The sequence below is a fragment of the Abramis brama genome (genome assembly GCF_963993115.1).
Source record: "Abramis brama genome assembly, chromosome: 16".
In the NCBI taxonomy this organism is placed as follows: domain Eukaryota; kingdom Metazoa; phylum Chordata; class Actinopteri; order Cypriniformes; family Leuciscidae; genus Abramis; species Abramis brama.
Genome location: NC_139978.1, coordinates 31,017,417 through 31,043,459, shown reverse-complemented (window position 1 = coordinate 31,043,459; position 26,043 = coordinate 31,017,417). Strand labels below are relative to the sequence as shown.

Sequence of the window (26,043 nt, the reverse complement as noted above, 5' to 3'; positions counted from 1 at the left end):
CAAACGGTCGCGCGCAAGTGGGCAGGTGCTGTGTGGCAAAAGGGTGGTTGCCATGGTTGCGAGAGAGTGACAGTCGCCTAAGCCAATCCTTTGATTCGTCCCGAATCGAAATAATGAGCTGTGTTTAATACAGATTAAACGGTCTAGAGTCACTTGATTTTTATACTCTTTTTTTCAGAGTTCTTACATTTTAATTATGTATTGATATATATAGAAAGTTTTAACAAATTTGGATCTTTAATTTTTAATAAATCCTACCTACCCTGCCTTTAAGACTGTAACCCTTACAAATGTAACACTGGCATTACTGTAGTTTATGTATTATTGGAATAAAAAGCAATGCTTGTTGAAAGTACTTTTGTATGTGCCACAGACACACATTTACTATGTTTTATAGCTTTTGAAGGGTCTATGATTAAACTTTAAAACAATACAGAGGTCACCATTTTATTGAAAATAAAGATCAAATGTTCTCCTATTGAAGGGATTTAAACTGTAGGAATAAGAAAATACACATGCAAAGGAAGCAGGTGGACCATATGATAAACTTTATCATACAATGGGAGGGAGAGATGAGTGTATCATTTATAAAGTATCATTCACAATAGATTTACAAATAGAATAATAATAAGTCATAGTTTAAGAAAAAAAAAAAAAAAAGAATGTTATATACTAAATCAGACCAAAACAAGACTATTTAAATCTGTACAAGTGTCTTCATCGACACTCAACGATTCATTCTCCGTCCTCCGAAGACAATGCCACAATGCAAGTTTGAAAGTTCTCACGCAGTATGTACAATGGATCGTCGGGGTGGGGGAGAACATGAAACAAATGAAGCATCTGAATCGCATCAGTTCCAGCATTATCCCACCCTTCAGAGAGCAGGATAAGACTTGAGAGGAAGACAGTTTATTTCTTGCAGACGTTTCCTGTTTCTTCACTTGATGTGCATCAGCTTCTCAGCATCCACTTTTAAGCGTTTGCGTCTTGGTTGTACCACATCATCGTCGGAGTCCTCCGAATCCTCTTTATCGCCCTCGGGTCGCGTCTCCTTCTCCGCGACTACTGGGAACGTCTGGTCGGGAAAAATCTCCAGCAGTTTTTCCTCGAAGCGCCGACTCACAGCTTTGCCCGCCTCTGCCACTTCCGAGTCGGCCTAGGAGAGGGAGGAGAAGGGAAAGAGTGTGGAAATGTGAGGAAAGGGGAGGAGAAAGTGGGTGGAATGAACAGGTGAGGAAGAGGAGGAGAAGAGAATCACAGAAAGGGTTAAAACTCCAGTTTCGGCTGCTTTGGGTGCCAGCACTGCTGAACCCATCGGTGTGGTGTACAAAACATCTTACCTGAACATTACTCTGTTTCTCCTCATCATAAACCTGGATTATTCGAGACATCTAAAAAGGGCAACGACAGCACACAAAAAAAAAAATACAAAAGAAAGGGGGGGAAGAAAGATTTTATACCATAAACACAGTGAGGTCACAACCTCATCTGTATTTAAAAATGTCCAAGGAGCACAATTTTTGGTTTGCTCATAATAAATGCCTTTCAGTTATAAGGCATAAACAAACAGCCTCTCTATATAAACACATGAAAACTAGAAGGGGATTTGCCTTAAAATACTCAAAAAAAAAACAAAAAAACACAAGTGGCAGTTATGCTGACAGACCCAAACTAAATGCAACAGATAAATTGGAGGGAAAAATTACATAAAATTCAAAAATAGTTAATAATAACGTGCTAACGTCATCAAGTCTTGTGAAGACAGAAATAAACATTTCAGAAACCTCACTGAAGTATCACAATGACAGTGTGAAGTGCTACAGTATTTAACATGGGTGTCTTGGAGGATTTGACTATAGATAAGTTATTTTTCCCCACAACAAACACCCTATTTATGCACTTCAAGCATTCAGTGGCCACTGTGATGAACCAAAACCCTCAAACAGATCAAATCCATCCACTGAAATCACCTAAAGTGGACATGAAGGAATGTACACATCCTTTGGTGAAACAGAAGCCAAACAATCCCTATAAAACGTTTGTGCGTAATAATCACATCTTTCATTTTATTAACGTATTGCCACTGAATTTAAAATTTACTTTCAATAACACAAACCTCATCAAGTGGCAACATTCAAAACTCACATCATCAACTAAATGCTAAAAATTACATCTGTAATCTACAATCGTGACTTTCTAAGGGATATAAAACTAAATCAAATCAGTTGTATACATAATGTGATTTTAAAAGCATCAGTGCCATTTATTTTTATTTTACAGTCACTAAACACTCTACATACACACTTTAAAGACCCCATGAAATAGAAATGAGAGTTGTGGCTTTTAGGCCATGTATGTTTGCTTTAAAAGTTATTAATATTACACTAGTCTACTCCAAAAAGCGGACGGAATTCACTCGCTCTCTAGAATGAGCAAGTTCCTTGTTACGACTAGCAAAACTCCCAATTAAAGCATATTGGCAAAAAGTCAAGACCCACCCGAACTTCCGGTATTAATATGAAATGCATAAACTTACACTCGTCAAGTTTGCTTCATGGGGTCTTGAATGAATGTCAGAAGGCATGAACGACTGCAAAACTGACATTTACATCATGCATTTGATTGTCATTTTTATTGTTCAAAAGAAAAGTGCTGAACAATAATCAAATGTCTCAAACAAAATGTAATAAACATCTCTTTAACGGAATGAAAAAGTGTGTTAGCCCTTTGACACACTAGTGCAACATCCAAAAAGAAAAAGAAGAACAGCGCCGCTGATTAATGCTCAGCTCGACTGAAACCATTCCTTTAATTGTTAGTACTGGACTGGTGAACATATGAGGAAGTAAAAGCATGCAATCCATCACATGTTCATGCTGTGTTGCTTTAGTGTGTTTCATACTCTCCAAATCTCGTTTCTTACATGCAACATCCCATCACACCCCCCACACAGGTTAAGGACATTCCCCGTACTCACCTCATTAAATTTGGCACAATTGCTAAAGACCAGGCGCACGTCGGACACAAACTCTGTAGTGCTCTTGTAATGCAGAGGATGTTTTCGCTGTAGTTTCCGCTTTACCAGGGTCAAGTCCATTGGATGCTTTATTATTTTATAGTAATTGGGTACCTGGAGAGAAATCAAGGCTTCAACATTAAAACAATAACGTTGCAGACATGCGGCTCTCTTCCAACACCAAATAATCTACCCATCGACTCGACATTTTTAGGTATGATATGTGCATCCCAATGAAAAAGCACTATTATTAAAGCTAAAATGAAAATGAAAATATAAAAATAAAAGTAATTTCAAAAATAGTAATCAAAAATAGTAATCAATAGATACTATAATAATAGATAAATAATGGGAAAGAAGGGAAATAGTTATTAAAAAACAAACATTTTCAAGAATATAGACAGAAAAAGGTTCCATCTAATTAAAATGTTCAGTTTTTGCTGCTTGGATCTTCACCTAATATCTAGAATTTCTACAGTACTCCTTGTAAGGAAAGTCAATTTACTCAGCTGGCATCTTAGTAGGACCCTCCAGTCATGCAAGTACAGCTCATATATATTATAAATGGGGAAAGACCGAGTTCTGTTTGTCAATGACTACATTTACATGCACCTTCATAATGCGATTATAATGAGATTTAGGCAATATTGCGATTAAACTTTACCTCATGTAAAGTTTAAAAGTCCTGTTCTAATGGTTAGAGAGTCAGTCGGGATCGAGTCTCAATACCGGCAGGAAATGACTGAGGTGCCCTTGAGAAAGACACCTTACCCCCCAATCTCTCCTCGGGCGCCACAGCAATTTCGAGTGTGTCTGTCCACAGTTTGCAGTGTGTTTGTGTGTTCACTACTCACTCCTCTTGAGTACTCCACTACTACACACTAACTTGAATGGGTTAAATGCAGAGGACAAATTCTGAGTACTTGGCCTTCACATGTCACTTTCGCTCGTAATCCTAGCAACGATAATCCTAGTAAAACGTCCCGTTGCTGATTAAAATATGCTGATTTTAATCGCAATAAACAGGCATGTAAACATTTTAATCACATCTATTCTACTCTGACCAAAGTGCGCATGTGCATTTTTGGCCTGCTGAAGAAACTGCTGTGTTGACAACACTGCATGACATGAATATAATGCAGTATATTGATGGTTGAAACATTTTAGATGCATCACAGGAAAACTGACTGAGGCCCAATACCAAAGAATCGCCAAACAAATCCGTGTCCGCTGGAGGAGCTTGGCCAGCAACACACACCCTATGTGAGTTCATCATTTGTACTGTGCATTGAGGTATGCAAATAATGGCGGTATAAATAACCACAAATCTTAGAAAATAATCAGAACAATAAAAATTGCAAGTAAACAGAAGCAAAGAGGTTTGCTCGTGTCATGTAAACAAGCCCTTACTCTGATTATTGGAAATAATCACATTATTGGTGCACATGTAAATGTAGTCATTGCAACCTTTAAATTACATTTTATATCATAAATTGTGTTGCCTTAGAAGGCAGATCCCTATGTAGACAACAGGACAGCTCACTGTTTTAGAACAGAACTATGGACTACAGAAAGTACAGTAGTCATGTAAGGACAAAGTGAAGTGGTATATAAGACAACATTATTACCAGTCAACCGGATGCATTATTGCATTCACTCAATAACGTAATTACGCAAGAATCATATTCCCGCTATGACAAATAACAGCAGGAAATGGCCCAGAGGCTCAATACGTGTTTGAAAACAGATGAATGGAGTCACTACAGAAATACATGTGAGCGATGCTGCTGTTTATTGCAATAATGTTAATGGACCTGCAGAGAGGCAGCAATTAAATGCTACAGATCATATTGAACAATGGTCCAATTACACATCTGAGCTTTGGCCTTTAAGAACACTTCATGAGAAATGTCTGGTTTTATGGGAAATGAGGATATTGTGGTCTTGATGGAAACTCACCGATGTAGGAACGGGCTCTTGAAACTCCGTACTGAGCTCATGACAGAACACATGCAGCAACACGCGCTCACATCGCTACAAAACACAAGAAGAAACTTAAAGAATCTGCAATTCTGCAAAAACATTAACTTTGTTGGAAAAGGTTTATAGATTATATCTAAAGACCATACTGGGTCACTCAGGTTCATGTTTTAGCAAAGTAAATATTTTAGAGCCAAACAATCTCACAATATACTGTATGTATTTTATATTACATAATACAGTGTGTCATGTGAAGTATTGGGATAAATTAATGACGAGATTCCTCGTAAAAGGAATCTTACTTGGCCAATCTACCAATCCGGGGTAAAGTAAAAAGAGATCCCTGTTTTGTGACTATTGTTGTGTTTGTTTCTCTGTGACTCACTCGTTGGTCCCCTGGACTCATTGCCGTCTCACTTTTGTCCTTCTTACTGGGTGAATCGTCATCAGAGTTGTATACCATCTCTGGATTTGTGAGACTTCTGCAGAACGTGCACATCCAATCTCCACTGCAGCAGAAGAGGGTACAAACACATGATTAACACAAAAATCAGGAATTAAAGCCTTAAAATCTTAGGGAACAGATTCACAAAGTCTTTCATCTGTTATACTACTACTATGACATTTACAGTAATTTATTTCTGTACTCAACTTTTTTTCCCAAGTTAAGTGTTAGTGTAAGGCCAAACAAAATAATTAACAACACAATTAAAAAAAAGTTTGTCCAGACAGGCACCCCTGTACATGCCAACCCGAAGGTTAAGGCTAGCCTCACCGGCAGTTAAACTGGAATTGAGCAATAAAAAAAACAGCTTTTATTGAAACTTTATTGAATTTTTTTTTTGTATCTTGTCACATTATGACGTAATAGTGTGACAAAAGCCATTCGACCAGTAAAAATGCATGAAGTGACCAGGTGTAAAAAGGCCCTTCGAAAATTATATAACTTGTCACTGGTGGTACAACCCTTACTTCATAAAATAAAATAATTTATGACAACAATATGTCATGTCATACAATAATATGCTATTGATGGCATCTTAATTTTAAATAAAATAAAAGTAATTTATGAATATAATAATATGGCATGTTAAAACTAAACTAAAGTCATTTATGAATTGAAATCCAAATGCATTATGATTTGATGCAATCTTAAATTATATAACAATTTGTAAAACCATTAAAGGGATATTTCACCGCTGGAAAGATGAATGTGTATTTAAATTGGGTCATTTATGTAGTAGAAATGTGAAATTATTTTAGAAGTTGGTGCCTTCTAGACTGAGAAAAGCCAGAAAATTTATTTTTGGCTCATGTGGAAGAAAGACAACAACTTCCAGAATGCACTTGCTTCGCTGCCCTACGAGGCCTACCGGTTACAGAGGGCATTATCGGAAGCAATGATACAACTAGGCTACTAGTTGACTCGAAACTGAAAAGACGCCGTTTTATCGTGAGATCCCCCTATGGGCGGGTTGAAAACATGCAGAACTAGCTCCTACTACTGGCTGTAGTCTCTAGCCTCTGGCCAAAAAAAAGCCTCCAATGACACCAAATGTGTTGCATTGTCTGTGTAAATAAAGCCACATTCTTTACCTGGGAGAAGATTTGAGTGTTGGGATATGGCAGGTCATGTGGAAGACTTTAGGACAGCGATCACAGCACAGCAGTTCTCCACCGTTCTGACACACCGCACACCAGTCCTCATTCGGGTCGTCTTCCTTTCCTACAGTGGTCTGGCTGTTTGCGTTAGCAGTGCTTCCCCGCTGACTTCCATTTGACCCTGTGGTCCCATTGGTAAGAGGTGCACTGAAGTTTGGGTTCGTACAAGATGAGAGATGATCACTTTGTGGTTCAGATTTAACATTTTCACCTAGTGTTCTTAAAATATCCTGGACTGAACCGGTGGACACAGAGCCGAGGATGGGAAGAGGGGGAGTAACGCTTCCTTCTGGGCTGCTCATCTGGTTGAGGAGAAATAAGAACAATACAGACATTGTGCAAAATGAAACAAACTGTATCAAAGCCAGAAAGAACAGGTTTAGCATTTTGGGAACCAAAAGGGGGAAAGAACTTTTTCAATATTTTTTTTTCATTATAGTTTTTGGATCATATAAAACAAATCACATATGAATTTTTTTATTTATTATTATTGTACTAAACGTTAAGGTAGAAGGTGAAAATCATGCTTTTCATTCACAATTTTTAATGTTTCAGCTCATTTTGATCTTAAACTTTCTCTTTGTCCTTGTTACATGTACTTACTATAGTAATAACAGTATATTATGCATTATTAAAAGCAACTGACCCTAAAATAAACCCTTACCATAATCCTAGAAATACATTCTGTTAATCAATATTACTCAGTACTTATATGTGTAAATACACTGTAAAAAAGAACACCTTAAAATAAACTGCTATGTGGGGTCTCTTCACAAAAACAAACTTTGAGTCCAAGGAGGTTATATAAAAGAAACAAATGGAAACATTTGGGACTAAGTAACGAGAGTAAACTGCAAGCTCAAGGTAAATACCATGCAAGCACTCCGTCTGCCATCTTTACAGCGTTCTGTTTTGATGTTTGCTCCAGAAAAGCTACACTCTTCCTCAACTCCCGGCTCCTGTTTGACTTTCACCTGGTCCACTGTCGTATTCCCCGTTCCAGGTCTACTGGCTGACCCACAACTAAACACACAAACAAAAGACACACCATAACAATTTTGCATGCAATGTCTCAACAATATTCGGAAATCAAATACATAATTCTCTTTGTTCAGTTCTAAGCTATAATTAACAGCTGGTACATTTTTTTTTTTTTTTATCATTTTAAACATGAAAGATGAAAGGACTGAGGTAAAAAACACATTGAATGCTGACCTGCCCCGACTGCCCGTGCTTGACGTGCTGGATGGACGAGCTGGAGTGTGAGAATTAGATAAACCTTGTGAATGAGAGACACAGAAAGAGCATGTTAAAATTAAAAATCTTTAGAAAATTAAAAAGGTAGCAGATATTCTATCTGAGGGCAAACACCAGTCTGAATTTTATTTCCGTTTTAATAATGCATAATCTGCCTTAAATAGCCACAAAATATTTATCAGATATTTCAAAATTTATCAGAATTTTGTAAAATTGCAATAATAAAAAACATCAACTTAATATATGATGATGATTATTGCTGACACGACAATGAAACTTTGGATGCCAATTAAGTGTCATAAGAAATTGCATTTAATGACCTTTAGCCATTTATTCACTTTGAATCATACAAATAATTTACAAATGTATGATTTAATTTCAGGCTTTGTTAAATAAAAAAATGCATGAGGTAGAATGATATGAATAATATTTGAAATATTTGCAATGTTTAAAACATGAGCTCATTCAGAGCAGTAAGAAAACTGCTGCACTGCACATTTTATTGCCTTTCTATACACGCTTAATATTTACTTTTTTGAAATAACAATAATCGTGGTAATCAAATAACCATGATGTAATAATGGTGAAAAGCATATATATGCTAGCTAGGAGTTGTTGGTGAGATTGGTTGTGTGGTGGTGAGGTAGTACACCATTTGGTGCGCATTAACGATGGCGGGGGGGCTAATGCAGCCTTAGCCCCAGGGTTGGTGCATATGGTTGCACTGGAGATTATACCATATGGAACCAGAGGCACTGAGCATGCATTAATGGTGCCAGCAGAGCCAGCAAAGTCTTAGCCCCTCGGGTTGGCGCGTATGGTCGGATGGGAGTTTCAGCCATACGGTACTGAAGGCACGAAGAGTATGGCATATATAAATATTATACATATAAAATACTAATCTGCATTCATATTTCATGACATTATTTAAATGTATGCTAATCTACACTGTGTTTGAATCCAAAAACAATGCATGTCAAAAATTCATGTCAAAGGTCTATTGCAAACATTTCCACATGCGGGAGTACCTGATGATCCTGGGGAATGTGTTGAAGGTCCCGGTGAGGGATTGGTGGGGCCAACAATAGGATATGAACTAGCAGAAATATATCGACTGAGAAGGTTATCCAGTGTGCTCGAACCGGCATCTTCAAGCTGGTGATTATAAAAACAATCAGTTTTCTGCAACACAAGAACTCTAAAACAATTCAGCTTTGTCTTCGCTTTGGTTATGAAGCATCTGTTATATGAAGAACAATAATAGCAGATCCAAGTATAGAGATTGTCTTTGTCTCATTGCCTTAGGTGCCTTAAACGTAATTATGTTTAGAACCTTTATTGCATTTGGGCCCAAAAGTTATTACATTTAAATGCTTTATAACATTCAGGCTCAAAAGTTATTACATTTAGGTTCTTTATTACATTTCCACACAATTATTAGATTTGTGCCCTCATGATCACGCATTCTGGGGTTTGAACTTACAACCTTTTGGTTACCAGGCCAGATCTATAACTATAAATCTCACCACAGCATCTAATCATCTGACAATCAGTCTAAGAAAATGCAATAGTAAAGTTACCTGAATAGGAGGGATTTCAGGCAGGCAGGGCAGGTTTTCAGGGTTGGTGACTGACGGTATGAGCTCTATGGGGCCGACAATTGGACTGGTGGGGCCACGGTGAATATGGGCATTGGCCATACTGGCACTGGTGGGACTGGTGGGGTTGGCAGCACTAATGTTGTGTAGCGACGCCACAGGGAAGGGGCCAGCATGCCCAGGATTAGAGTGCTATGAGGGGGGGAAAAGGGAAATGTGTTGGAAAATGGCAAAAACGCTTTCGTACAGCAGGTATATTTACTTATTTCTGATTGTGGAACATGGTGTGTATATGAGTCCTAGGTGAAATGCAACACAATTTACTGATTTTGTTTTCTCATGCAAAAATGTAGGAAAAAATATGATACCTAGTCTGACAACTGAAAAGAATTTTACACTGCAGTCTCCATTTTAAACACACTACATGATTACAATATGAATAAAAATGTGATAGCAGCTCCAAGAAATAATTACATACTAATGAGAAATATATTTACTACTAGTAATTACTCATTACTTACTCAAATAATGACACTATAATTTAAAATATATATTTTTTATTACTTTAATAAATAATTTGACATGTTTATTATAAGAAAATGTATATTATATTAATATTTTATTTTTAATATATAATATATTCAAATATAAGAATAATTAATTTAATACAAAAATATAATATAAAAACAATTTTTATCAGTTTAATATCAGTCCCACTGTCCCATATAATGGTTATTTAATTGTTATTGTTTCTACCCACAGATAAATCGCTATTTAATATGCAGCAATATATTTTTTTATAACTAAACATTGGTCACAGGCAAAGTTTCCCATCTCAGGACAGAGGATAATATTAAAAACCTGCAATTTTATTTCCTGACTGTCTCCAGTGATTGACTGTGTTATGTCATGTGACTTACTGAAGCCTGTCACATGCTTTGTTGGTGTCAATAACAGAAATGCTCACTCTCCTTGATTATAATTATTGCTGACACTCGACCAGAACGGATCTAAAAAAGCAGGCTAGATTAAGCATCTTAAAATTTGCTTTCACTTCTTCTGTTCAAGTAGAAATCAAGAGAGTGACGTCTTAGCATTTGGGTTTTTGTCATGTGACCTGCTCGAGTCTCTGCACTGACCTGTCTCTGAAGTTGAGGCTGCATCATGGGATACGGCTGGCCATTTAGTCGGGGTTGCGCCGAGGGCATGCGGTTCTGCGCTGATACCATGCGCATATGATTAGGTGGATACATGTGGGAGGAGCCATTAACTCCCCCCCTCTGGAGGGCCTGCATACTAATGAGCCTCGGAGGCTGAAAAGTGAGAAAGTGGAAGAAATTAAGTCCTGGTCATTACATGAACAAAACATACAATCAGGAATTATAAATGCCGATAATTTCAAAATCAACAAATATTTATAAGAATAAACCAAATATAATTCTGCTGACATATACTCTGAACCAATCATAAGGTTAATTCAAAAACAAATGTTCCTTTCTTGAGAAAGGAAATATTAAAGAATAGAGATGCACCGATTGATCGGCTGGTGACCGGAATTGGCCGATTTTCACGTGATCGGCCATGACCGGCGACCGGCCGGTCAGTCTGACATATGCCGATTTTATGCCGGTCAAATGCACTCGGGCGCCGCATGATTAACATTTTGAGTGGTACGGTCTCATATATGTGATTTTTATTTCTGTGCCTGAGAGTACGGCGCCACATTTAGAATGTTCAGTGACGTCACATAACTATCAGATTCAAACTGCTTTCGCGCGTTGGCTGGCGCTGAGCATATATCACAACTAAGCAGTGTTTTCAACCTCATAATGTTTATTTTAGGTTTCAGATATTTAAATACACATAAGCACGAGTAAAAAAATAAATTTGGAGTTTGTAAAATACACACTGATGTCTGTGGAAGCAGCAATAACAATCTATTCAAATATAATTTGCCGACATGTGTTATTCATATCAGACAAAAATAGTGGAAGTAACTATAAAGTTTACTCTATTCTTCTCAGTTCACCGGCCACTTTCTTGCATTTATTTCGGGAGAAACTGATGAATTCACGTGCTGTAAATCCGACTGACAGGACAACATTGCGGCGCCCATCTCATGTTATAGATCAAGATTATTTATAAAGGTTTTTAAACGACCAAACACACTCACTTACACGTATTTGAGAATCGGAATTTCAGATAGGCTAGTTGATGACATGGTAAGCAAGTTTGTGAATATTTTGAATAAAAAAGGAAAAGCGAAATAAAAGCGACACATCTGTCATGCAGTATTATTGTGGCTGCGGTGTATCGCGTGACGCGTCGCCATGGAAACATTAAAGGGAACGTTCGCCTTGAAAAAACTCACTCTGGGGGTGGGGGAGGGGGGGGTCAGTTAAATTATTTTAAACATGTGCGTTAAAGGGTTAAAGAAAAGATCGAAAAAAAAATATTTGTGTGTGCTGTAAAGTGGTTAGAAAATTTTTTTATCGGAATCGGCAGGTCAAACTCAATGAAGAATCGGAAATCGGAATCGGCCTAGAAAATTGTAATCGGTGCATCTCTATTAAAGAAGAGATGTACTTCATTACCACAGACAATGCTGTTCCACCAGCTAGACCAGAATAAACCAGACATGCATGGAAAGCAGGAAAGATCTAATCTCTAATTTACCGGTTGCTGTATCATCTGTGGTGGACCTCCTTGTCTGGGATGCTGGGACATCTGTGAAGCGATGCGCATTTGCTGCTGAATTTGTTGCTGATGTTGTTGTTGTTGTTGTTGTTGCTGTTGCTGCTGCTGCTGCTGTTGGTGCTGGTGCTTCTGAGCGATCGCAGCCTGCTGCATGTGCTGCAACCTCAGCTGGGCCAGGTTGATCTGTCCTGAGTGCTTACCTGGGTGGTTGTGACTGGGAGAGATCTGCTGATTGACCATCATGCTGGGTGGAGGAGCAGTATGTGACACTTTTTCAATAACAAGATTACCTGAATGAAAAAGAAGAGCAGGGGTCAATGCATCTTGAAGCATGTAAATGCCTGTTCACACCAAGTCTGAATTTGTGTCTCTCTCTGAAAAGTTAAAATGCTGTAGTATGATATTTTGGACAACATGTTATATGTTATTATCAAATTAAATTAAATTAAATTAAATTAAAAAAAATTAAATAACTGACCACATTATGATTTCAGACAAAATGTTTAATTTCACAAATTATACAATAAAATAAATCTAAATAATATACAATTAAATAATAACAAAATGCCCACAGTGATATATTTTAGACACAATGTGTATTTAAAATAAAATAATGATAGTATGATATTTCAGACAGTTTAATTTTAAAATCTGGTTGTGCATGTTTGTCACTGAAATTTGGACATGGTTTCTCTGTGTGAAATAAAAACAGGTTTCAGCCGCAAGTTAAGTTAAAGTTGAGTCAATACCGAGGTTAACCACATTCTTAGCCCAGAAGGTGGGGTCGCAGAAGAAGCGGACTGCTCCATTATTTTGAGGTACTGGGTCCACACGGGCCTTCATAATGAAACGCAGCTGGTATGTGATCTACAGAGTTAGGAAAAAAAGCACAAAAAAAGCGAATGAGGAAAAACACAAAGGAGAGAAGAGTCTACAATAGCAATGCTTTTTGTCATTTAAGTTGATGTTGAAAGAAGTGGCTTTGTTTAAAATAGTACAAGTGGCAGAACTGTTATTGTTGGAAGGTGTAATGCCAGTAAAGATTACACATTTGCAAAAATGGACCCCAAAAGAAAAGGAAACAGGTGTTTTGTGAGAGAATTAAGCATTTTGGCTGACCAGTCTCTTGCTGTATAGCAGGGCTGTACTGCTTCCATTGCTGATGGCCCAGTTGGTGAAGTTGAGCACATGGATGATCTGCTGGGCCAGGATGCTGATGTCCCTCTGCTGGCTGAGCAGCTTTATACTCCTCTCTTTGGTCACACTCTTTATACGGTAATAGAGGGAATGAAGAGGGAAGAGAAGAATATTAAGAATGACTGAAATGAAACATATTCTGGACTTGCTAGTGTCAAACCATAAACGTGAGAGGCTGAGGGGCAGGATAATAAAAAATAGGGGGGACCGTGCTTTCGCAGCCTATGGACCCAAGCTATGGAATAGCCTACCCACAAATATCAGATCTGCCCAAACTCTAACACTTTTTAAAACTTCTTTGAAAACGCATCTCTTTTCGCTTTTTTTTTTTTTTTTTTTTTTCTTTCTTTCTTTGATGTGTATCTTTGCTGGTTTCTGTGCTTGTATTGTCTACCCTTATCGGCCTTGTTAAGCACTTTGGTCAACGCCAGTTGTTTTTAAATGTGCTATACAAATAAAATTGTATTGTATTGTATTGTATAATGTGCTAACATGTAAAGTTTCCAGAACAAAAACTTGACCTTTTATACTAAAAGCCAATTCACACCACACAGACAAATGGCAACCAACACAAACAAATAAGTTGGCTGTTGGATTTAGAATTTTATGAAAAATAACTCATGTTCACACTGGCCCAACAGACACTGACAAACACTGATTGAACATGTTCAGTTGCACAATCAACAGCAACAAATGCCAACAGGGGTAACACACTGATTCGACAAAACCCAACATAGGCTACATGTTTGTTGCCGTTTGTCAGTGTGGTGTGAACTGGCCTTAATGCAAAACTAGATAACACGCAACCAGATAATAGTGAATTTTAAAATAATATTAGTTTACACAATATTATTTTAGAATTATTTTTAGTATTAAAAAAGTATTTATTTTTTTGAATTAGCTTAAGTTTTAATCATTTTGTTTTGCACTTTTGTCATTTTTATTAGATTTTTTTTATCTTAAATCATTTCTATTCAGCTTTCATTTGTTTTTATTTCAATTTGTTTTAGTCATTTTACCACATTTCAGTTAGTTGCCAATGCAATCTTTCTAATGTGTTTTTTTTTTAAGTTTAAGGTTATCTACTATTTATAATTTAATTTAATTATCTGGAATATTTTTAATAGTTTTAGTTTCCAAAAACCACACTGGTTTATATGGACTACACACGTGGTACTATGACGTGCATTTAAATGGACATCCCGTTTCTATGCGTCACATTGCACAGTGCCTTCAGTTACATTTTCCCCATCCATCTAAAACAAAACCTAAAAAGTGACAGCCACCTCATCAAAAGGGGCTTTCGTACTGGAGGAACCTTTTCATAATTCCAAGAACTATTGGTGGAAGTACCCAGATTTTGTCGTGTTAGCACAGCAGGAACTAGGAACGATTTTAGTTCTACAAACTCTTTTTGGAGGAACTAATTTAGCTCCTACTTCAGAGTAGGGTCTAAACCAGCACTATAGGAACTATCTGTGACTAAGTGTACGCTGATTGGCCAAAAGCATGTGAAACACCAGCACCCGCCATTTTTTAAAAAGCTGTGTAAACACACAGATTATAGTCTATATATTTACTCCAGAAACTAACTCTACAAACAAACAGTGATAGATGGGCCTAAAGATAGATTACGCTAAGGAGAAAATACAATGCAACTTTGAGGGGACCAAGCAAAACATGATTATGTATGCATTTCTGCTCAGCTAGCAACTCTGGACATCAACCACATGGCATACGCTAATACCTTTTCATATACTGTCTACTTTCTATGTACTTCTATCTAATAACGTACAAGACAGGACTGTTAGACAGATCATAAACTAATGAACACGGAGAATGCGAGCACTGTGTGCTCAGACTCTGGCGTTCCCAGCGCCTCCAAAATAAAGGTCCGCTGCGCTGTCAAAATAAAAGTCAACAACAAATGCGGCTTATGTCACTTCAGAGTTTCTACTGGCGGTGCAAATGCAACCAGGAAAATTTTCTTAGGGGAACCATTAGTTCTCAAGAAACCACCCTGGTGGCATGTTCTTAGAAATACCTGGTGCGAAAGCCCCTAAAGTAGTCAAGTAGCCAGTTGTGTCATTGTTTGGCTCTCAAGTCAGTTGAAATGTGGGCCATTTGCAATATCTGATACAAAATTATAATCTGTCCCCGCTTACCACTTGTGATTGGATCACCAGAGTTGGACATTAAAGGGTTAGTTCACCCAAAAATGAAAATTCTGTCAGTAATTACTCACCCTCATGTTGGTATATCAAGCGACGAGAATACTTTTTGTGCGCAAAAACAAACAAAAATAACGACTTTATTCCACTATTCATTTCCTTCTCTCTGGGCCTCGTAGTGTTTTTGCGCAGCGCGTCTGTGTTACACGTCATCACGCATCACACACATGACCAGCGTCGGCCAATAGTGAGCCTACGTGGTGACATGTAACACAGACGCGCTGCGCAAAAACACTACGTGAACCAACTAGAGGCCCAGAGAGAAGGAAATGAATAGTGGAATAAAGTCGTTATTTTTGTTTGTTTTTGCGCACAAAAAGTATTCTCGTCGCTTGATATACTTAAGATTGAGCCACTGTAGTCACTTGGACTATATTAACGATCTCTTTAATAACTTTTCTGGGCCAGCAAGTTTCGGCCACCTAGCAGCCTATGGAGAAGTGATCAGCTCTCAGATTTCATCAAAAATATCTTAATTTGTGTTCCGAAGATGAACGAAGGTCTTACGCGGTTGGAACAACATGAGGGTGAGTAATTACTGACAGAATTTTCATTTTTGGGTGAACTATCCCTTTAACATCAGGTTTAAACATGGCCTCTGTTGTATAAAGTTTCACTACACTTGAGTGGCTTCACCGTTAAGCCCAATTAACTTCTGCGTCGAACTCACGCGTAGCCTACGGCGTAACCTGACGTGCACCTCTCCAAAACTGTAACAACGCGTCAATTTTACATTGACCGGTGATTGGTCTGCTAGAACCGCTCCCTCTGGTTTTACATGCTCCCTCTGCATGTGTAATTGCAAGTACAAATGAAAACCGACACATAGCCTACAGCGTAGGTCAGATGCAGAAGTAAAAATCAGCCTTTAGAATCACATGACTGATGAAGACTCCCTGAAGATGTAACACCATTAAACACTGTGACATCTGCAGGGCTCGATTCATCACTGACTGGTGTGAATCACAGTCAAAGGTGTCAATTGGGGCTAATTTGAGTTGAGCCCTGAATCACAGAGTTGTAGGTGTCTGAAAAAACAGCACTGTCCCTTTCAGACATTCTGCACTTTCACATTTGGCCTCTCTCAAACCATCAGTCTTCAGTTTTCAAAATTGTCCTAAAACATGTGATCCTCGTCCTTCAGATTACATTGTTGAATTTTGCCTGGAGAGGGTCTGTACTTCTGGCTTGCATCAATCACTTGTAAACCGGTGTCCTTCCTTTCTTTCACTAGCAGTTTTGCTCCAATTCATACAATCAGCTTCCCCCACAGCGATTCACAAGGTTTATGGCATGTGATGAGGTTCACACAATGTGGAGGCTAGAAAATAACAATGACCTTGTTTGCACTAGGTATTAACATGCGTCTCAGGTGATCCGATCACAAATGGTCAGCTGAGACATATCACTGTTTACATCTAGAATTAACATGCAGCTCCAAAGCATCTGCTGCGAGCATATGTGAGCAGATTTTACAACTCAATACATGAATCACTTGCTGCATGTTAAATATCAGGGCTATGCGGGTATTGCGTTTAATTTAAATAATTCCCGCAGGTTATAATGCGAGAAATTCCTGCAAACATTTATTCACTGTAGCATGTAGGTTGTATGAGTAAATGAATCCACACAGATTATAAGATCAAATCACTCATTTTAAAACTTTCTGCTAGATGTAATTTCACGATAGTGTGCGAGATTCAGCGGTGCCGCGTCTTCTCAAAATGCGCTTAACATCACCAAATTGCATCTGCACAAGTCAAGCATCAAGCGCACTGCAGGCGACGATAGACTCTCGCGTTTCGGGAGTCATGACAGTTTTGCATAGTCACTCAAGTTTATCATATGCACGTCTTTTTAAGTCTTACCGATTTAAACATTCAAGCAATTTTAAACCATTCAGTACTCGCACACATACATAAAGCTGCATCACAAACAGCTCACGAGTAACAAAATAGTTCTTTTTTGCGGATTATAGCGCTTAACGGTCAAAATTCAGGTATTGAAGAGTATCCTCATAAACACAGTTGGTTATGTCTTAAAAAACAGTTAAGAAAAAAAAAATATTGCTTTAATTGTAAGGAATCAGGATTAATAGTCTATTTATACAGGACTAAAAGACTATCCAGTGTTATTTTACATTTGATTACATTAATTAGTATCTGTATAGTATTTCTGTACCTGAATACTAGTGTTAGACCTACCCAAAAAACTTTTCTCTTTAATTAATTTGTATCTTTATCCTATTGTATTTATTTGTGCTTGAAATCAAGCTTCCTTGTGTTGTGTAAACTCTTGAGCAACAAGATTTCCCCATTGTAAAAACACAACTACAATGACCAAGCAAACATTTAGATGAGATAAATGTAATTTATATTAAAAAAAAAAGTGTCTAAAAAAATGCCCCTCTCCCCATAAGAATCACCTAAAGGGAAGAATCCTGCATGTTGATATCAAGGGCTTATCTTTTTTTTCAAAGCCATAACAAGCCTGGAGTTTTATTGAAAAGGTTGTTGGATAGGTCTGTCTTTGTAATTTGATCCAGTTCACAAGCACATTATGATGAGATAGCACCAGTTTACACTGCTTATAACATACATGCACATTATTCCTTCTGTCAATGATGCTTGATGGATTATGTCTGCAGAAATAAGCTGTCATACAACTGGCCACTCAGTTATTTGTTAAGATCATCTCTGCTGTCCGTACCAACATCTTTTAATTGGAATTTCAGACTTGTTTCCTTAGGAAATCAGATAGTTTTTGCTGTATTGATGCCAGTACGCTTACCTCCAGCTGCTGCAGTAGAGATTTGCCCTTCTTGTTGATTTCATTGATGAGAGTAAAGACTGCTATCTTTATCTCATGTTCCACCTTCTTATGCGTCTCTGCAACTTCTTTTATTCTAAAAGGAAACAAGGGAATAAAAGACATTAAAAAGACCCAGTAGTTAATTAAACAATAATTCAATACAATTCTGCCAAAGGTTCAATCATGTCCAGCTACTTTTCTTTAATGAAAAAACAAGATCAGGAAGACTTGGCAATCAAATTTGAACGTCATCAACTATTAAACCGATGCAACAGAAGTCCTACCTGTTTTGCACCTGAGATGCAGAGAACTCCACAAAGTTCCTCTTCTCTAGCAACTTAGTCATGAATGTCTCAATGATGCCTTTCTGGTTTTGGAAGGCTTCTTCTAGAAACTGGTACCTGCAACAACAAAAAAACATATGTTCTATTCTGATCTATTCCTTTAACGCCATGTTATTGGTGCAGGTATTTATTCTCTCTTCATTTGATTGTCTTGTTTAAAAACTCTTTCATATATTGCCAGCTGATTTAATACAGTTCAGATGAAGATGGTGCATGGTTACTGTAAACAGTGGGGTCTGGCTGACCTGTGTTCTTTGTGTTCAAGCAGCTGGCAGTCTCTGCAGGTTAAAGTGTCACATGTCTCACAGAAGAGCTTGAGGGCCTCTTGTTTGTGCACCGGACAGAAGACGGGTCTCTGGCCTGACGTACCAACCGATTCTACAAAACAGAACCACCATAGTCAAATTCATCTTTTGCTGCTTATTTCCTCCCCTGACCCTCTATTCTCTCAGTCTATGACTGCCATATGTTCTCATATGCGCCTTGCCAAACTCAATCGAAAAGAGGGAAACTAAATGGGTTAGCTCTAATGAAAACAGTACAGGCAGAGCAAGCGACTCACTCAAAACTCTGCCTGTTGCCATAGCAACTGTACTACGACTCAGCCTGCTAAACGTGCAAAACAGATGCTCCACACCGTTGCTGAAACATCCAAACTACAAGACCACAAGACCAAAGCATCTTTCAGCATAATGAAAACAATCATATCGCAACTGCCTTGCAAATATAAACAGTTGAAAATGGAAATAAATCTAAGAGTCTACAGCACGTACCAGAAGATACTTCCTCTTTTTTGCGTATTTTATGGTCCTTAGTAAATTTGACCCTTTGATGCGCCTCAATGCAGGTTTTACAGAGCCACTCCCCACATTCCATACAGAATCCAATGGCGCTGGCATTATCTTCACAGCTGGTACAAACCTGTTACAGAGCAAATAAAGAACGACATCTTTTAAAATAATGTCTAACAGACCGAATCAAAAGTTGATATATGATAGCATGCAAGCTAATATAGCAAGGTTTAATCTAGGGGTGTGAATACCAATGTTATTTGATTCTAAATAAATATTTGCTCAATTTCATTTGACAAAACGATGAGCAATGCGATTCAGTAACTTTCTAAAATACATTTATGGGATAACAGCGTTAATTAGGCATTTTAAATCAATTATTCACTAATGCAAAATTATTAGTACTGATGGAAAGATTGTTATACTCTAGTTAAGTCAAAAATCACAGAGCTGATACTGACCTGTGTGGAGTTTTCCACGGATGTGCTTGTGGCCTCTGAAGTGTCCTTGACAAAGTAATTGTCCACCATGTCAATTTGTTTGTACTCCTGATGGCACACCGTGCAACGCATGACATTCACTGTACAAAAACATAAAAAAATATATATATAAAAATAAAATAAAATAAAGTGTTAACAAAGCCTGGGAACAAACAGAGGAGTGATACAGGTGATTCATGCATCCATTTATGATTAGTACTCACTTGAAGCCCTGGACAATAACTGACATGACAGGACAATAAAACATAAATTTAAAAAAAGACAAAAACACTGAATAACAACTTGGTTGATAATATAAATGAAAACTGTTGGTCCAGCATTACCGTTTTTGTTTGCTGTGCGAGGAGACCAAGATTCTATTCCCCATGTAATACATGTAGATTTTTTTTATAAACTATATATAGAATGGAACTACTTGTCCTAGTATATTAGTTGACTACAATGACACATCCCTAATTACAACTGAGAAGCACTGGTATTTACAGAACTCACAGGAAAAATTCACAATTCTTTTTAAAAGATCAGCAATGGCAATCGGCAGCTTGACTGCCCTGACCAAATTTAAAAATGTGAATGGGTGATTTCTCTCTGCCAAATCGTTGTTTTACCTATAATAAATCATGCAGCCTAAGATCAAAGATACACATTCATGGAATATATATATATACACACACACACACACACACAAATTATGCAGCCTAGAACAACTACGTGCAGTCTTAGAACTGGATATCATAAAACTGGAGAATGTCTTCATTTAAACTGCATTATGGGATGGAAAAAAAACTTCCTATAGGAACGTTGAATTTCTTACTGAGGGTGCATACATAATAAACAAAGTAATAACGGCTTCTTATGCATTTAAAATCCAAAAAAGGGTTTTGATTCATTAATAATTCATAAAATTGCCATCTCCTGCAATAACAAATAGTCTGCTCTTTGTGTGCATCATGCAGCAGCATTTCACCACAAATAATGATCTATTCATAAAACTAATTTAATTTCATCTTAATTTAATTTGAAAACATATTGAGAAATTGGACATGCCCCTCCCCCACCCATCACATGCAACAACCCCCCCCCCACCTCTTTTCCCTGACAGCCCATCAATCCCCCACATAGCTACAGCTAGATCTAGTCCAAACCGGTTGGAGCCAGTTTGCACTGGCTCATACTGCTTTCAGCCGGTTTCCCTTAAGCACCCAGCTGCAAACCCCTGCTAATGATTGGCTGCTGAGAGCAGCTGGAGAAACACTGCACTGAAACACAGTGCAACTCACTGTTGAGTTACTCTGTACTGATATTAACTGGAGCCAGTGATGCATTGCCTGAGGCACATCTATTCTACAACACGTCACATGCAGAGCCCTGTAATGCAATTAAAATTCCTGTATTATTCAAACAGAGGGTTATAAACACTTTCTTTAATAATTATTATGATGCAATTAAATTATGTCTGAAGTCTTACAAAAACCCAAGATTGTTTCATTTTACAACACAACCGACATTTTAAGATTCAGTCTGGCAAAATTCACAATATTCTCATAAACTAGTTCACATTACCGAAATATTAGCTAACTAAGAGCTGTTAAAGTTAATAAAAATGGTGTATGTCTACAAAAACGGGTTGCTGATGCCAAGAAAAGTGTCTGAAAACAAAGCAAAATAGACCACACGGCTACAGTCAAGCTGAGAATAACAGTTTAACAGCTCTAGTTAGACAACAGGCTTGAATACAACAAAGTGCTTCTTGAGATTCAACTAGCAGCACAGAGTGTGTCACAGATAGTTTTCTCAGTCATGTTACTCTGATGAGTCATGCTGGTAAACGCTGAGTTACCTCCCCCTGAACTTTAATTAAACGTCTACGACAAGCCCAAAACAAACCTGGCAAGTGAACAAACCTTCAATTACAGATCGCAAAAAGAGGAGGAGTAAACCACCAAATAAGAGTTAAAAATTCTCACACAACAGCAAATGTCAGTGAAATTAGGTGCTTAACCTTCAGAAAATGCTGATCAGCAACTTTAAACAATTAGTTAAAATCTATTTTACTTTTCTTATATGAGGAGGACTGCACATTTGGCCTCTCTATAAACATTTGGGAAATGCACAGCTTGAAAATATGACTTGTGTGATTTCTTTAAATAAAAAACAAAATTAAATGTATAAAAAAGGCTATGGAAAAAGGGTTGCAAATAACATGATTGTTGTAGAATAAATCGAAAATTACTAACACTCAGTAGTTAGTAGTACAGAAAAATGCACAAAATTAATTACAGAATTTATTTTGATAATTTTCCATACAATAACTTGAACATGGCTGAATGACTGAGCAAAAACACTGAGATTATTTACTTGTCTTATTTTCGCTTAATTAATAAATACAAATTTTGCTTGGTTTGGTTAATAAATAAAAAACAATTAATTGCATATCAATTCCAAATTCTGACATTGTAGGATTTAGATTTTTGGATACATTCGAGAAAGTAAAGACTTCTGAATTGGGAATCTTAAGTTTTGGCGCTTTTCCACTGCATGGTACGGCTCGGTTCGGCTCGGTACGGTTCGGCTCGCTTCGCTTTTCCACTGCGTGGTACGACTCGACTCGGCACGGCACGGCTCGGCTCGCTTTAGCTCGTTTGCTTTTCCACTGCAGTTAGTACCGCTTCAAAGTGGGTGGGACTGATCGTTATAGTTGCCGTCTCTACTGCCATGACATCATCATATTAAATGCAAATTTTTCATTCCGTGTTTCCCCATCCACTCCTCGGCAACCAACGAGAGGAACGTCTGCACCTCGTCCACTGACCACGATTCAGCCATTTCTTTTTTTTAAGCTTATACTCTTTTTTTTTTTTTTTTAAGCAAATACTTTTAAAACAGGCGCTACAGTGTTGGCTGTTGTCTACTGGCTATTTAAATCTAGCGGGTTTAGTGTCTTGTGTCGTAAATACAATAACGCTGGTAGAGATGATTCTGTCTGACCAATCAGTGATCTGCAGTGTTTTCACGTCACATTTTAGTATCGGTACGGTACGCTTGGAACCTCAACAGAGGTGGTACCATTTAAAGCGAGCCGAAGCGAGCCGTACCGTACCATGCAGTGGAAATGCGCCATAAGTGAGCCGTACCGAACCGAGCCGTACCATGCAGTGGAAAAGCGCCATTAGATAGTTTAGTTTACCATGTCTAATCGTTCTCGGTTCAACTTCTTCTCACTATGAAAAACATAGGAGTCATGCCTGTAAATGCATCAAAAAAAGGAATGTGACAGCAAAGTGTACCCTATTCAACAAACCTAACGATGCAAAAATTAATTTTGTACATTTAAACCACTACACTGAAACCTGGCTTCAATTTTTTATACTTGTTGTCACTGGAATGAACTTTTCAATCTGATGATTGCCTGGCAAAATATTCTGCAGTATAATGTGCGCTGATCTAATATGAGATTATTGATCTGGTGGCATTCTGAGAAAAGTGAAGAGATTTAAAGAGAAATGACAGCCTTTGGGCTTGTAAATATGCATCAGTGATCGCTGATATGGGTGAATAACCAGAACCACACAAAACAATTAAAATAGCTTTACAGGCTGCAGCTAATGCTGAATCTAGTTCATATATTATTAACTACAATGAATGATGCTAACTTATTACAAGAAACATAAGCACAATGAAATGATAATACACTGACTCAATGGCAAAGCAAGTGCATTGACCAAAATATTCTTATATCTCCACTGCACCAATAATGACATTCAAGACACAGTGATGACGCTCCAAAAAACAATGCTAAAACTAAGCATGCATAATTAAAACAAACTAATCACCAAAGCAGCGCTTCTAGTCTGGTTTATCAGCAGAAAATGCAGCATTCGGGGATGGCATAGTGTGCATTGTCAAAGAAAACCATTGTGCATGAATGAGTTCATGATCTGGGGTCACAAGCCATGACCCCTGCATTATCAATAACTCTGGATGGATAATCCTAGTAGTTACCTTGTGTTTGACCACCACATTAGTTCACTGGTGGCTCCTACGGTGCGGATATAGTGACAGCACTGAATCTGATCATCAATACATAGACAATGATGTGTCAAAATATCAGGACTATAGTCAGATAAACTGGATCAGCAAATAATTGAGTTTGTCCACGGAGCATAAAAAAGAGCCCATCACTCTGACTGACACCTGTCACATAATTTGACTGAGTGTGCATGAAGCTGCAACATCTATACATTCAATATAACTTGAATCAAAATACAAAATTAGGCGAGGCTGACTGTTTTAAAAGGATAGTTCATTAGAAAATCCATCATTAGCTTGTAAAGACTGGTTAGTGCAGGGTTTTTTTAAATGAGTCACAAAGGATAAACTCAAGTCAATTTTATCAGTTTTTCACAATACGTTGTTTTAAAGCAGCTTTACAGAAAATGATGATGTTAATGTCAGTAATATCTTCATGCCTTACAGTTGCATTTAGCAAATTTGAGCTGAACAATAATATTTTTAGATGATATAAACAAACAATCACAGAGATGAGATTTGCTATATATTATATAGTGCTTTACATGAGTATACTGTATGTACGTGAATAGAGTTGGATATACTTGTATATGTATGTACTTGTGTATGTAGGATATATATATATATATATATATATATATATATATATATATATATATATATATATATATATATAGAGAGAGAGAGAGAGAGAGAGAGAGAGAGAGAGAGAAACAAAAACAATGATGCAATTGTGATTTGATATGTAGTATATATTGTAAAAAATAACTTAAATAAAAATGAAGATTAAGTAAATAAACAATTAATGAATAGATTGATAAATAAACAAACATCGAACAGTATAGTACTGTAGAGAGCAGAAAAAACAAAACAAAATAATGTAATAGAAAATAAATATTATGTATCATGTTAATTTTTACACCGTATATTTGTTTTTTGGACATAAAAGTATATAAATGCCTTTTAAATTTTAGGACAGGAGTCTCTTGCACATATTTGGGGGTATCTGGCAATCAAAAAAATGATCTATAGGCACATAGAGAAAACGCAGCTGATATTTAACTAACTGCACATGACTAACTGAGTCGTACTTAGAGTAAATAAGTTCTGACAGTTACTCGTGTATTAAAATACTACAATCAGTCGGTATAACCATAACCGCATGAGTTAAACACCAAACACCAGCTGATGATCGCACATGTCATCATGTGTAAACAGTTAAGCAATGGATGGTTTCTGGATTGTTGGGGAGAACTTAAAAAGCTCACTTCCCTTTTCCTAACTTACCAATACGAGTGTCCTGTCCATGGGGCCCTTGCACCGGGACGGTGATCTTCCGTTCGGGCTGCGGGATGCACTTGAGGCAGAAGGAGTGCAGGCAGGGAAGGAGTTTGGGTTCACAGTCACGGTTCTGGAGACTCTGTTTACACACAGCACACGTATCCAGTAGGTTTATCGGGACGACAGGGGTTGAAGAGGAGGAGGAGGATGCTGCTGCTGCTGCTGGAGGAGGCGACATCTCGTTAATGAGAGCGGGTGATGGACCAGCAGCGGTGCTGTCCGCGGAGGAGGAGGACGACGACGGCGGAGGAGGAGGTGGAGGTGGCGGTGGCGGTGGCGGTTCAGTGCTCTCGGCATTTGGTGTCCCGTCTGTAACGTTAGCTCCGCCGTCGCTGGATGTCGTCAGCGCTTCGGGAACGTTCTCTTGAGACTTGAGCTCGTCTGTTCCTTCTTTCGGTTCTGCGTCGATTAAAATTACACCGTCGGGGTCCTTTGCTCCGCCATCTCCGTTATCTTCTGTTCCCGAAGCCTCTACCTCCATATTTGCGGAGCTCTCCGTACTATCTTGGCCTTTGTTGTCCGCCATCTTTGCTCCTCTTTGAACCGCCTGACGTTCAACGCGCTCAGAAAATCCGATGTGTTTGAC

At 37.8% G+C, this 26,043-nt stretch overlaps 1 protein-coding gene across 4 annotated transcripts; it reads right to left on the bottom strand.

Moving 5' to 3' along the window:
* Positions 1-526: 526 nt before the first annotated feature.
* Positions 527-26,043, bottom strand: trim33 (tripartite motif containing 33). Of its 4 annotated transcripts, XM_084087176.1 has the most exons (21): positions 25,404-26,042; positions 20,049-20,167; positions 19,570-19,717; positions 19,042-19,174; positions 18,737-18,853; positions 18,432-18,546; positions 13,333-13,479; positions 12,963-13,080; positions 12,193-12,503; positions 10,656-10,829; positions 9,499-9,708; positions 8,947-9,073; positions 7,877-7,940; positions 7,534-7,684; positions 6,873-6,963; positions 6,596-6,782; positions 5,385-5,508; positions 4,979-5,053; positions 2,981-3,133; positions 1,344-1,394; positions 527-1,159 (listed from the first exon to the last, which is right to left on the bottom strand). In XM_084087176.1, the coding sequence occupies exons 1-21, from the start codon at positions 25,981-25,983 to the stop codon at positions 941-943; spliced, it is 3,414 nt and encodes a 1,137-aa protein (XP_083943302.1). In that variant the 5' UTR covers positions 25,984-26,042; the 3' UTR covers positions 527-940. The 4 variants fall into 4 exon arrangements, with proteins under 4 accessions (XP_083943302.1, XP_083943303.1, XP_083943300.1 ...); XM_084087177.1 differs by lacking the exon at positions 1,344-1,394 and having other exon boundaries at positions 25,404-26,043; XM_084087174.1 differs by having other exon boundaries at positions 6,596-6,963.